This window comes from Capra hircus, chromosome 4 (assembly GCF_001704415.2).
Source record: "Capra hircus breed San Clemente chromosome 4, ASM170441v1, whole genome shotgun sequence".
Taxonomy (NCBI): domain Eukaryota; kingdom Metazoa; phylum Chordata; class Mammalia; order Artiodactyla; family Bovidae; genus Capra; species Capra hircus.
The window spans coordinates 33637607-33652357 of NC_030811.1; the positions used below are offsets into that span (position 1 = coordinate 33637607).

Genomic DNA, 14751 nt, shown 5'->3' on the forward strand with positions numbered 1-14751 from the left:
AGTGCATTTTCTTGGCAAAGCTCTATTAGTCTTTGCCCTGCTTCATTCCGTATTCCAAGGCCAAATTTGCCTGTTACTCCAGGTGTTCCTTGACTTGCTACTTTTGCATTCCAGTCCCCTATAATGAAAAGGACATCTTTTTTGGGTGTTAGTTCTAAAAGGTCTTGTAGGTCTTCATAGAACCATTCAACTTGAGCTTCTTCAGCATTACTGGTTGGGGCATAGACTTGGGTAACTGTGATATTGAATGGTTTCTCTTGGAGACAAACAGAGATCATTCTGTCTTTTTTGAGATTGCATCCAGGTACTGCATTTTGAACTCTTTTGTTGATCATGATGGCTACTCCATTTCTTCTGAGGGATTCCTGCCCGCAGTAGTAGATGTAATGGTCATCTGAGTTAAGTTCACCCATTCCATTCCATTTTAATTCACTGATTCCTAAAATGTTGATGTTCACCCTTGCCATCTCTTGTTTGACCACTTCCAATTTGCCTTGATTCATGGACCTAACATTCCAGGTTCCTATGCAATATTGCTCTTTACAGCATCGGATCTTGCTTCTATCACCAGTCATATCCACAACTGGGTATTGTTTTTGCTTTGGCTCCATCCCTACGTTCTTTCTGGAGTTATTTCTCCACTGATCTCCAGTAGTATATTGGGCACCTAATGACCTGGGTAGTTCCTCTTTTGGTATGCCATCATTTTGCCTTTTCCTACTGTTCATGGGGTTCTCAAGGCAAGAATACTGAAGTGGTTTGCCATTCCCTTCTCCAGTGGGCCACATTCTGTCAGGCCTCTCCACCATGACCCGCCTGTCTTGGGTTGCCCTGCAGGCATGGCTTGGTTTCATTGAGTTAGACAAGGCTGTGGTCCTAGTGTGATTAGATTGACTAGTTTCCTGTGAGTATGGTTTCAGTGTGTCTGCTCTCTGATGCCCTCTTGCAACACTTACCATCTTACTTGGGTTTCTCTTACCTTGGCGTGGGGTATCTCTTCACAGCTGCTCCAGCAAAGCACAGACGCTGCTCCTTACCTTGGATGAGGGATATGTCCTTACTGCCACCGTTCCTGACCTTCAACATGGGATAGCTCCTCTTGGCTCTCCTGTGCTGTGCAGCCACCACTCCTTGGGTTGCTCCTCCTGGCCCTGGGCATGGGTGGCTCCTCCCAGCTGCCGCCCCTGGCCTCAGGCTCGGGGTGGCTCCTCAAGGTCACTGCCCCTGGCCGCCCCTGATCTCGGATGCGGGGTGTATCCTCCTGGCCGCCACTGACCTCGGACTAGGGGTAGCTCCTCTCGGCAGCCGCCCCGACCTAAGACGTGGGGTGTCTCCTCCCGGCCTGCGCTCCTGCCCTCGGACATTGGATAGCTCCTCCCAGCCGCCGCCACTGACCTCGGATGCAGGGTAGCTCCTCTCAGTTGTTCCTGCGCTGTCGCAGCTGGGCACTCTAGGCTGCTGCCCCTGACCTCGGACGTGGGGTAGCTCCTCTCGGCCACGCCTAGTGAGCCGGCCCGCAGCCGCCCGCGCCTAGTGAGCCAGCTCTGCAAGCCGGCTTGATTGTTATATCTTCTTCTTGGATTGATCCTTTGATCATTATGTAGTGTCCTTCTTTGTCTCTTTTCACAGCCTTTGTTTTAAAGTCTATTTTATCGGATATGAGTATTGCTACTCCTGCTTTCTTTTGGTCTCTATTTGCATGGAATATCTTTTTCCAGCCCTTCACTTTCAGTCTGTATGTGTCCCTTGTTTCGAGGTGGGTCTCTTGTAGACAATATATATAGAGGTCTTGTTTTTGTATCCATTCAGCCAGTCTTTGTCTTTTGGTTGGGGCATTCAAACTGTTTACATTTAAGGTAATTATTGAGTATGATCCCATTGCCATTTACTTTATTGTTTTGGGTTCGGGTTTATACACCTGTTTTGTGTTTTCTGTCTAGAGAAGATCCTTTAGCATTTGTTGGAGAGCTGGTTCGGTGGTGCTGAACTCTCTCAGCTTTTGCTTGTCTGTAAAGCTTTTGATTTCTCCTTCATATTTGAATGAGATCCTTGCTGGGTACAGTGATCTGGGCTGTAGGTTATTTTCTTTCCTTACTCTAGGTATGTCCTGTCATTCCCTTCTGGTCTGAAGAGTTTCTATTGAAAGATCAGCTGTTATCCTTATGGGAATATCCTTGTGTGTTATTTGTTGTTTTTCCCTTGCTGCTTTTAATATTTGTTCTTTGTGTTTGATCTTTGTTAATTTGATTAATACATGCCTTGGGGTGTTTCACCTTCGGTTGATCCTGTTTGGGACTCTCTGGGTTTCTTGGACTTGGGTGATTATTTCCTTCCTCATTTTAGGGAAGTTTTCAACTATTATTTCCTCAAGTATTTTCTCATGGTCTTTCTCTTTTTCTTCTTCTGAGACTTCTATGATTTGAATGTTGGGGTATTTAATATTGTCCCAGAGGTCTCTGAGATTGTCCTCGTTTCTTTTAATTGTTTTTTTTCCTCTCTGTTTCATTTATTTCTACCATTCTGTCTTCTACCTCACTTATCCTATCTTCTGTCTCCGTTATTCTACTGTTGGTTCCCTCCAGTGTTTTTTATCTCATTTATTGCAGTATTCATTATATATTAACTCTTTTTTATTTCTTCTAGGTCCTTGTTAAACCTTTCTTGCATCTTCTCAATCTTTGTCTCTAATCTATTTATCTGTAACTTCATTTTGGTTTCAAGATTTTGGATCATTTTCACTATCATTATTCAGAATTCTTTACAGGTAGATTCCCTATCTCTTCCTCTTTCGTTTGGTTTGGTGGGCATTTATTCTGTTGCTTTACCTGCTGGGTATTTCTCTGCCTCATCTTGTTTATATTGCTGCATTTGGGGTGGCCTTTCAGTATTCTGGCAGTTTGTGGAGTTCTCTTTATTATGGAGTTTCCTCACTGTGGGTGGGGTTGGATGGGTGGCTTGTCAAGGTTTCCTGGTTAGGGAAGCTTGTGTTGGTGTTCTAGTGGGTGCAGCTGGATTTCTTCTCTCTGGAGTGCAGTGAAGTGTCCAGTAATAAGCTATGAGATGTCAATGGGTTTGGAGTGACTTTGGGCAGCCTGTATATTGAAACTCAGGGCTATGTTCCTGTGTTGCTGGAGAATTTGTGTGGTATGTCTTGCTCTGGAACTAGTTGGCCCTTGGGTGGTGCTTGGTTTCAGTGTAGGTACGGAGGCGTTTGATGAGCTCCTATCGATTAATATTCCCTGGAGTCAGGAGTTCTCTGGCATTCTCAGGATTTGGACTTAAGCCTCCTGCCTCTGGTTTTCAGTCTTATTGTTACAGTAGCCTCAAGACTTCTCCATCTGTCACTTCCAAGGTGGTTCCCTCAGTTTTAGCTTCTTCTGTTTGCTGGTCTCTTCAGTGTCTAATTTTCGTCCTGACACAAGGGGGCAGTGGTGGACACTTCTTTAGGCTCCCTTATTCAGTCGTTATGTGGGGAGGGAGGGGCGCTGCAAATGAATAACACTGGTGTGTGCTTGCAGTGTCTTGGCCACGCTGGGTTTGCCCCGCTCACGGCATGTGTGCTTTCCCTGTCTACACTGCTTAGGCTCTAGGTTGCTCTGCCAGGAACTGTCTGAGGCCAGCGCCGGGTTGTATGCACTTCCCAGGTCTAAGCTGCTCAGGTTCAGATATTCAGGTACTCCTCAAAGGCACAGACTCGGTTGGGCCTGCGTTTTGTGCCTTTCCCAGGTCTGAGCAACTCAGGTGACCAGGTGTTTGGCGAGCGTGGTAGCTGCGACTTATCACCTCCCCTGTCCCTGCCACTAGGTTTTCTGGGTATACAACCGGCACACCTTCTCAGGTGGCTGTCGACCATCCAAAACCCCAAGAAGTCTTGGTTAGCAATGAAGCCTGCTTGCAGTTTGGTAGATGATGCCTCTCTGGGGCCACGATTGCCCCCTTCCAGCTCTGGCTGCCCTCGCCTGCCTGTCTCTGGCTGGGGATGGGCCGGTCCGCAGCCAGCTACCTCTGCTCAGTCCTTTGTTCTGTGAGCGGTCCTGACAGTGTCTTAGGTTAGGGCTTTTCGCATAGCTCTAGTCAGTCCTTTGTTCTGTGAGCAGGTCTGGCGGTGTCTTAGGTTAGGGCTTTTCACGGATTAGCTATCCCACAGTCTGGTTTGCTTTCTCAAGTTTGTTCCCTCAGATTGCCCTGGGGCATTCAGGCCCGGTCCTTACTCTAAGCAATGCAGCTCTCGCCTCCCTGCCCAGCCCCCGCTTGCTAGTGGAGGATGCGGGCGTCTGCGCTGCTTCTCCACTGGGAGTTACTGTTGGGCACGTAATTTGTGGGTTTTAATTATTTATTTTTTCCTCCCGGTTATGTTGCCCTCTGAGGTTCCAAGGCTCGCCAGACTCACCAGTGAGAGTGTTTCCTGGTGTTTGGAAACCTCTCTTTTTTAAAGACTCCCTTCCCAGGATGGATCTCTGTCCCTACCTCTTTTGTCTCTCTTTTTATCTTTTATATTTTTTCCTACCTCCTTTTGAAGATAATGGGCTGCTTTTCTGGGTGCCTGATGTTTTCTGCTGGCATTCAGAAGTTGTTTTGTGGAATTTACTCAGCGTTCAAATGCTCTTTTGATGAATTTGTGGGGCAGAAAGTGGTCTCCCTGTCCTATTCCTCCGCCATCTTAGGACCACCTCCTGCTTCACAGTCTATGTTTTAGTTTGGTTTGGGGACAGCAATGTTTTATTTAAAACTTTTAAAAATATTTTCTACCCTCCTTTCATTTATAGGGAACGTGCTCAGTCACTTTCAATGGGCACCAAGAAAAAGGTCTTGGTTCTTGGATCTGGTTACGTATCTGAGCCTGTATTGGAATACCTGTCGAGAGATGACAGTATTGAAATAACAGTAGGTAAATAAGTCCCAATTATTAAAGAAGAAGAAGTAAAACTGATTTCAAAACATGGTTACTCTGTGAATTTTAAATCACAGTCTTGTTTCTAAACTTCAAAAAATTATTTTTGGAGATGTTAAAGTGTGTTTTACTCTCTGATTAGTGAAAGGAAATCTAAAGCTTGGACTTTTTAATTCTTGAAACAGGTTCTGACATGAAGAATCAAATTGAACAATTAGGCAAGAAATATAATATTAATTCTGTTAGCCTGCACATTGGTAAACAAGAAGAGAAGTTGAGCTCCTTGGTGGCAACACAGGATCTTGTCATCAGGTTAGTATGTAGCAAGAAATGATTGACATATGTTTCATTGTTATTTTTTTAGTTTCTCTCTTCTGTCTTCTTTCCCCTTCTCCCTCTATCCTTCCCTCCTCTCTCCTCTCCTTTTCTCTTCTCTCAATAAACTTTTTATTTTTTATTTTTTAAATGCATATTTATTTATTTGGCTGCACTGTGTCTTAGTTGCAGTATGTGAACTCTTAATTGCTACATGTGGGGTCTCGTTCCCTGACCAGGGATCAAACCCAGACCCCCTGCATTGGGAGTATAGAGTCTTAGCCACTGGACCACCAGGGAAGTCCCTCAATAAACTTTTAAATTGAAGTGTGCATCTGGGAAAGTGCATAAATCAGAGCTAGGTAGTTCAATGAATTTTCACAAAGTGAACACAGCATGTAACCATCACTCACATCAGAAACAGAATATAATAGCAGCCAAGAAGCTCTCCTTGTGCCTCTATTTATTACTAGTCCCATCCTTCAAGGGTAAGCACTGTCCTGGCTTCTAACATAGAGATTCATTTTTGCTAGTTTTCATTGTGTGCAATCAAAATCTTTTAGTGTGTCCCCTTTTGTGGCTGCCTTCTTTCATTCAGTATTGTGACTGTGAGAGTCTTCTGTTTTGTTGTCTGTAATTGTAGTTTATTCTCTTTGCTGTGTAATGTTCCATTACGTGAATATACTATTATTATCCATTTGACTAGTGATGGATATTTAGGTTGTTCCCAGAATTTGGCTATTATGAATTGTGCTGCTATGAACAATTTAGTCCTTGTCTTTTGGTTACCATATATATGCATTTCTGTTGGATATTTACCTAGAAGTGGAATTGCTGGGTCATGAGGCACTCATGACTCATATTTTGGTGGCTATTTTAACCTTTGGACTTATAAAGCTTAAATGAGAGTGAGTAGATTCTTTAGCTCCTATGACCATTTTTAGCCTTAACGGAGAAACAGACCTTGAAATATATAATTTATTACTGTCTAATACAAATTCAGATCTAACTTCTAGATATTTGGCTATGTGATACTAGATACTTCATTTTGAAATTACCAAAGTGATGAGAATAAGCTGTTTATTCCTAGAATATATTTTTTTCCTAGAAGACAGAAGGAACTTAAGCTGCTCTTTCATAATTATATAACTTTCATAGTTCCAACTCAAACGATATCTTTGGGAGAAGTTCTATGATGTCCTCCTTAAAAAAGATAGGGGTGCTTGGAAATCAGACACAATGAAAGGTAATTCTAAGGGGAACTTTCACATTATCTCTTCATATAGGATCACTTTGAACACTCAAAATCATTATTCAATATATAAAAATTTAATGTGCATTAATTATTTTTCAGTAAAAATTTATTAATAACCAATAGACCTTGTCTGTCAGGATGTGAGTATGAAAGCAAGCCCTTATTCAAAATGAAATATTGTAGCCTACTGATAAAGAGAATTTTTTTTGCCACACATAGGTACCTAAATATAAAATTGTTGTTTGATTAAAAAAAAAGAACATAATAAAACACATTTTGAACAAAATTGGAAGCAAAATATGAGAAAATCATGGACACAGACAACAAGCTAATAATAGGCATAAATTTTAAAATTCATTGAACTTGTGACCTTTAAGATTTAACATTAGCAAAATCTGTTTCATATTTAATTTTTCTTAGTTGATTGAGTTTCTGTGCTGAATAGTGGAAATGCTGTTAAACATTGCTATCCTGTAGTGTTTCTTAAATATCTTTTTATTTTTTAATTTGGAGAAAGAATGTTTTTATGTAAATACAATGCTAGGGGCTATCAAAGTGAAACAAATGGAGAATGTTTCACAAGATTTTGTAATAATATATCAAATTCTCATGGTCTTATTTTGCAATTTTAGTTTTTAATGAGCTAATGAAAAGTCATAGTTGAGTTAGATATATTACTTTGAGAATTAGATTTATATTTTTTCTATGTTTGCACAAGTGGCATTTCCAACTATTTGGATTGAGTTATGTGCTGGTGAATAGATGCTCTCTTACATACATAATGAATTATGAGTTCTAATAGCTTTGTCTAATATAGGCACCTCCAGTTAAAGTCCTACCGTTCTAGTTCTCAGTGTATTATTAGATTAGTGCTGATAATGACAAAATTTAAAAAAATTCTTAGATCTTGATAAAATTTTGATCAGGCAAGTTTTCATTGTGAAGAATGTGACAAAAAAAAAAAACCTTCACTTAACCTTTAAGGTAATGCCATGGAACATTTTCTGTTAATACTTTTCCAACAAAGAGTTTTGTAGATATTTGGTACATTGGCTTTTGAAGGGCTACTATATTCAGTAACAATTATTTTTGATTAAAAAAGCTGAAATACAGAGATAAAGAGTTTTCATATTATCATTGGCAAGATACATACATAATTCTGTTCTGCATGGTAATAAATCTAAGTAACAGTACTCTGTTCTGTTAACCTGAGGAGAGATAAGTGCCTGAGAGGTGATTTTATTGTTTGGTTTTATGTGAAATACAGACAATCTGAAATAAACAGGATGAATGTAACAAGTAGTGATACACTATAATAATGTTTATAAGTTTGTATCTATATTTTCATTATACTGTGTAGATAGCGTTACCAAATAGGTAATAAGCTAGTAGAACTTATTGTTATATGACTGATAGGATGCTTATTAGTCCTTGGATAGAATATGAATATACTAATATATATCAATATTTGTGCAAAGTCATTTTTTTGTTATTGTGTAGTCCCAGCACCAAAGTAAAACATCTGAGCGAGATGCTTAGAAAACTTAAAGTTGAGTTTTGAGTACAGTTTCAGTTTTTGCTCACCATATAGACTTTTAGGGCTTCTTAGGTGGTGAAGAACCCACCTGCCAATGCAGGAGACATAAGAAATGCAGGTGTCATCCCTGCATGGGGAAGATCCCCTGGAGGAGGGCATGGCAACCCACTCCAGCATTCTTTTTTTTTTTTTTTAATTTATCTATTTTTTAAATTGAAGGATAATTGCTTTACAGAATTTTGTTGATTTCTGCCAAACATCATACTCCAGCATTCTTGCTGACAGAGGAGCCTAGTGGACTACAGTCCATAGCGTCGCAAGGAGTCAGACACGACTGAAGCAATGTAGCACGCGTGCATAAACTTTTAGCTGTTTTGATAGCTTTTACAACAGTCAATACCCGTAAAACTCATTTCCTCCTCTGGCCTTGCCTGCTGCTGCTGCTGCTGCTGCTAAGTCGCTTCAGTCATGTCGGACTCTGTGCGATCCCATAGACAGCAGCCCGCTGTGCTCCAAGTCCCTGGGATTCTCCAATACGTGAAAGTGAAGTTGCTCAGTAGTGTCCGACTCTTAGTGACCCATGGACTGCAGCCTACCAGGCTCCTCCGTCCATGGGATTTTCCAGGCAAGAGGACCGGAGTGGGTTGCCATCGCCTTCTCCTCTGGCCTTGCCTAGACTCTCCTTTTTAATGTAACGTATGGATTACCTTGACTTAGTTTAATGACAGCCATTTGGAAGACTTGGAGGTAAAAAGAATAGCAACCTCATCTTTTACTAGGGAACTCAAGACAGAAAATCATAGAAATATAAGGATAAGTAAAATAAATTCTATTAAATGTTATAAAGGGAGTGGCATACAGAGGAAGATCTGGATTTGGGAAAACCTGGGAAAGTTTCCTGGAGGATGTACCTTTTCAGACTTTTCTTAAAGGAAGGTTTGACCTGGATGGGGGTGGGCAGGTGAGGGACAATTTTAAGTGGATATAGTGAAAGTAAAGTTTCAGAAATGGAAAAGTAAAGGCTGTGAGTGGAGAATTATAATAGCTTCTATAATTTATAAAGGAGATACAGGGAGGAAAAATGGAACGGTGAACTGAAGATCATATTGAGAAGAGTTTTAAATACAAAAACAGGATGAATTTATTCTATGGTCTTCAAGGAGTAATTAATCATCTCTGAGAGAATTATCACGTGATGTCTTCACTTCAGCGCAGGTCAAGGTGTGTTGGAAGGAGAGTTGGAAAAGAAAGTTTCTAACAAGTTTCTCCCTCTGTTTTTAAGCTTATTGCCTTATGTATTGCATCCTCTTGTGGCCAAGGCATGCATCGCAAGCAAAGTTAACATGATCACTGCAAGCTACATCACCCCAGCGCTAAAAGAATTAGAAAAGAGGTAAGTTTCAGTCAGTTTTCAGCGGCTCCATGGAATTTTTAAATTTTTCTATCTGAAGTTTCCTTCTTTCTCTTTCTACCTCTTTTAGTGTGGAAGATGCTGGCATCACAGTCATTGGCGAATTGGGATTGGACCCTGGTCTTGATCATATGTTGGCAATGGAAACAATAGATAAGGCCAAAGAAGTGGGAGCCACGGTGAGCCCAACTGAGACCCAAAGTTCCATTTAGGAAATTATTAAGAGGTCTAGATTTTTGTGTACAGAAATAATTTTTCTACAATTTTGATTAAAGAAACTGCTATGTTTTTTAAAGGTTATATTCCATTTATAATTATTATAAAATGTTGGCTGTGTTCCCTCTGTTGTACAATATTTCCTTATAGCTCTTTTTTTAGGCACTTTTAAGATCATAGTTTATTTATTACTTCAGATAAAAAGATAGTATACATATTAGGGAATCCCTTAAAACTCAACTCTAGAGTTATATACCTTCTAGTACTTTTGCACTGAATGTTAACCAAAAAAATCTCTAAACCCCTGAAAACCCCACTAGTAACATGAACTAAATTTTGACATTTAATTTGTTCAATATATAGTATTTACGTTATGAAACCAAAGGACTGTAGCCTATCAGGCTCCTCCATCCATGGGATTTTCCAGGCAAGAGTGCTGGAGTGGATTGCCATTTCCTTCTCCAGATCCAATAAACAGTGCTGTGTTTTATTTATACATAATAGTTTGTACCTCTTAATACCCTGCCCCTCTATTGCACCTCCCCGCCTCCCTTTCCCCACTGGTAACCACTAGTTTGTTCTCTTTATCTGTGACTCTGCTTCTTTTCTGTTATATTTGCTAGATTTTTAGATTCCACATATAAGTGATATCATGCAGTCTTTCTCTGTCTGCTTATTTCACTTAGCGTAATACCCTACAAGTCCATCCATGTTGTTGCAAATGGCAAGATTTAATTATTTTTATCGCTGAGTAGTATTCCATTGTATACATATACCTCATCTTCTTTATCCATTCATCTGTTGATGGACATTTAGGTGCTTCCATATCTTGGCAACTATAAATAATGCTGTGATGAACATTGGGGTGCATGCCTCTTTTTAAATTAATATTTTTTTCAGGTATATACCCAGGAGTGATATATATATGGTATATAATATGGTAATTCTATTTTTAGTTTTTTGAGAAATATCCATGCTGTTTTCCACAGCAGCTGTACCAATATACTTTCCCACCAATAGTGTATATGGTTCCCTTTCCTTCACATCCTCTCCAACGTTTGTTATTTGTGTTCTTATTGATGATAGTTACTCTGACATGTGTGAGGTGATATTTCTGATTGTGATTTAATTTGTATTTCCCTGATGATTAGCAGTGTTGAGCATCTTTCTATGTGCCTATTGGCCGTCTGCATTTCCTTTTGGAAAAATGCCTGTTCAGGCCTTCTGCCCATTTTTCAATCAGGTTGTTTGTTTTTTTGATGTTGGGTTGAATGAGCTGTTTATATATTTTAAGTATTAAAATGTTATTAGTCATATCATTTATAAATACTTTCTCCCATTCAGTAGGTTGTCATTTGTTTTGTCAATGGTTTTCTCTGCTGTGCAAAAGCTTTAAATTTTAATTAGGTCTCATTTGTTTATTTTTGCTTTTATTTCTTTTGCACTGGGAGACAGATCCAAAAAAAATATTGCTCTAATTTGCGTCAAAGAGTGTTCTGCCTATGTTTCCTTAGGAGTTTCATGGTTTCTGGTTTCACACTTTGATCTTTAGTCTATTTTGCGAAAAAGCTGCTGCATTCTAACTCATACTACGACTAGAAATTTCAAGTATAATTTTGAAACTGCAGAAATATTTGTGTGGTTAAAAAGAGTCCAAGTCTTAGCATAAATTTTTGGAGAAATAGATGCTACTATAATATTTTGGTTTGATCAAAGACTTAGACTGCTACTTCATCCAAAATAGACTAGAGACCTAAGTGTAAGACCAGAAACCATGAAACTTCTAAAGGGAAACATCAGCAGAATGCTCTTCGACATAAATTGCAGCAAAAAATATTTTGCTTTTTGATATTTAGACTGCTTTGAAAATTCTGTAGTATGGTTTGACTTTTAAAAGTGAGAAAAATTCTTTATAATATTATCAATCTGTTGGTATATAAAATATCTTTTATACATAAGAAGGAGCTATTGGACATAAAGTGTGATGAATCAAATTATATATAACCTAAAATAGATTATATATGTATATAATCAAATAAAAATTCTAATTAACTAAGCTGTATCACATAATTAACAATATTTTATATTAATATATTAATCAGTATGAATAATTATGCACATATAACCAAATTATAATAAATATATAATTTGAATTAAAAGGAGGCAATGATCAAGCAGAATTGAACTAACAGTTGGAGTTTTAATGGAGCAAAATGTTAGTCACAGTATCTAGAGGATTAAAATATATATATATATAAATATAATGGACTTAAGTGGTGTTTGGCTTTAAGGATGTATTTTTGAAAGCCTTTGTAACTTTAAGAAAGGAGAAACTTTAACAAGTTTACTTTATTTGTGTCATTGTACTTAATCATTTGGATAGATTAGTCTATCTTATTGCTGATTCTTTATTTTACAGATTGAATCTTATGTTTCCTACTGCGGTGGCCTTCCAGCTCCTGAATATTCAGACAATCCTTTGAGATACAAATTTAGCTGGAGTCCAGTGGGAGTTCTGATGAATATAATGCAGCCTGCTACCTACCTGCTCAATGGAAAGGTGAAGGAGGGTCATCAAAGCTTTAGAGATACAAACCCAAAATAACTGCCTAAGGAAATCCAAAATCTTTTCCCCTGATTCCAAGGCCCTTTAATGCTGGCTGTGCTGCTTGTCCTCCATTTCCCCCTCCTGCAGTGTTTCCTGGTGTGCATTTTCTGTTCTATTCAGTGTGCTTTCCCCACCATCCCCAGCAAAGCTCATTCTTTCCTCTTTGCTTTCTTGCAAATTGTTTCTGCAGTTTAAACACTCAGCTGCTCTGCAAGTGTATCTGCTGGTTATCTTGCAGTTTGTTTCAGCATGGCAAATGTTTACTGAGTCCCTATTATATGCTAGACTTGGGCCAAGGCACTAAAGGTTATCACGCTGAGTGAAGTTCCTGATCTCAGAGAACTCATGACTGAAATGGGGTGGCTCTTGGGATGGAGAATTTGGTGGGTGAGGGAAAGAAACTAACATTTCTTTCCCAGCTGCTGTGTGGCAGAATGTAAGAGCTCTCTGAGTTTAGTATTGCTTTCATCATTTTACTATAAGGAAACTGTGGCACAGAGAATGCTCACAGCCATTCAGCTGGGATTCAAATCCAGGTCTAAGCCTTTTTACCTCCTCTTTTACCAGAGAGCTTCATGGCAGGAAAGGCAGACACTGGAAAGTTTTGTATAATTCAATGAGAGAAGTTCCAAAGTATGCTAACATGTCACAGTGATACAGATGAAAGAGTAGTTGACTTGATTTTGGTGAGGAAGTTGGGGAGAGGAAAATTAGCAGGAAGAGATGTACTCAGCTTTAAGGGTTAAGAAGGTGCCAGCCTGGCAGAGACACTGCCACTCATGACTGTGCTGAGTGTCAATTCATCTAATTCTTACAACAATGCTATAAGGTTACCTTTTCATACTGTTCATGGGGTTCTCAAGGCAAGAATACTGAAGTGGCTTAAATACTGAATACTGAAGTTGGTTTAAGGCTCAACATTCAGAAAACTAACATCATGGCATCCAGTCCCATCACTTCATGCAAATAGATGGGAAAACAGTGGAAACAGTGGCTGACTATTTTGGGGGGCTCCAAAATCACTGCAGATGGTGATTGCAGCCATGAAATTAATAGATGCTTACTCCTAGGAAGGAAAATTATGACCAGTCTAGACTGCATATTAAAGCATCAATTCTTCATGCTCAACTTTCTGTATAGTCCAACTCTTGAGAGTCCCTTGGACTGCAAGGAGATCCAACCAGTCCATCCTAAAGGAAATCAGTCCTGAATGTTCATTGGAAGGATTGATGTTGAAGTTGAAATTCCAATATTTCGGCCATCTGATATGAAGAGCTGACTCATTTGAAAAGACCCTGATGTTGGGAAAGATTGAAGGCAGGAAGAGAAGGGGACAACAGAGGATGAGATGATTAGATGTCATCACTGACTCAGTGGATACGAGTTTGGGTAAATTCCAGGAGTTGATGATGGACAGGGAGGCCTGGCATGCTGCATTTCATGGGGTTGCAAAGAGTTGGACACGACTGAGCCAGCTGAACTGATAAGATTTCCATGATAGAAACAGGCATAAGAAGCACTAACTCACCCTCAGTCAGAGATGGCAATTGGCATTAGTGAAAGTTGCTCAGTTGTGTCCAACTCTTTGTGACCCCATGGACTGTAGCCTGGCATGGACTGTAGCTTCCCAGGCTCCTCTGTCCATGGAGTTCTCCAGGCCAGAATACTGGAGTGGGTAGCCATTCCCTTCTCCAGGGGATCTTCCCAACCCCAGGATTGAACCCAGGTCTCCTGCATTGCAAGCAGAATTTTTTACCATCTGAGCCACCAGGGATTGCCAGTGTCCAAATCACATTGATCTGCTTTGATAGTTTATGCTCTTGACTGTAAAGAAAGACTCACACTTGGGAACAAATATAACTGGATCAAGGGTTCCTTTTTATGTTTTGTGCCCCAAGCACCTCATGCTCAGTCCTACCTCTACAGGGAGTGATAAATTATGTGATCAGACATGGGTCTAAAAAAGATTATTCTGGCAGCAGTATGATAAGTTCTCAGTGTATCTGTGATCTAAATGTATTTTGTGTGAAAAAAGTAAATTGAAAGAATTTCTTAGGGTGAATGTTATTATCAACCACTAGGTTCTGTACCTATGATGAGTGTGGCTCCCAGCCTTGCCTACAAACTGGAATTGCCAAGGCACTTAAAAAACACAGATGTCTGTGCTACATTCCCCAGAGATTCTGATTTGCCTGGGCTTGGGGATCTTTAAAAACCTCCCAAATGATTCTAATGTACAGCTGAAATTGAGGTGAACTGATTTAATGACCAGAGGACCAGAGCTGAACTTAAAGCATGACAGAGCAAGCAGGACACTTTACCTTGATTCTGGAAAGACACATTCACGTGTTTCAGGATATGAAACAGGACCCCTAGGTTCTGGTCCAAGTGCTGATATCCCTGAGTGTTACCAAAGACCATGCAGTTGTAAAGGTCAACTGGGCATCAGTGTCCTGATGGTGGACATTAACGTTCCATCTAGTTCTCCAGGTCTACAAATCATGAAGGTTTGGGCCCC

At 39.8% G+C, this 14751-nt stretch overlaps 1 protein-coding gene across 2 annotated transcripts in view; it reads left to right on the plus strand.

Moving 5' to 3' along the window:
- The window catches only part of AASS (aminoadipate-semialdehyde synthase), an 81128-nt gene that overhangs the window by 44837 nt on the left and 21540 nt on the right, over positions 1-14751 (plus strand). For both annotated transcript variants that reach the window (XM_018046980.1, XM_005679398.3), the window contains exons 14-18: positions 4767-4888; positions 5077-5203; positions 9281-9391; positions 9480-9588; positions 12045-12185. In XM_018046980.1, the coding sequence (XP_017902469.1) occupies positions 4767-4888; positions 5077-5203; positions 9281-9391; positions 9480-9588; positions 12045-12185 (610 nt within the window). The remainder of the gene's footprint in view (positions 1-4766; positions 4889-5076; positions 5204-9280; positions 9392-9479; positions 9589-12044; positions 12186-14751) is intronic.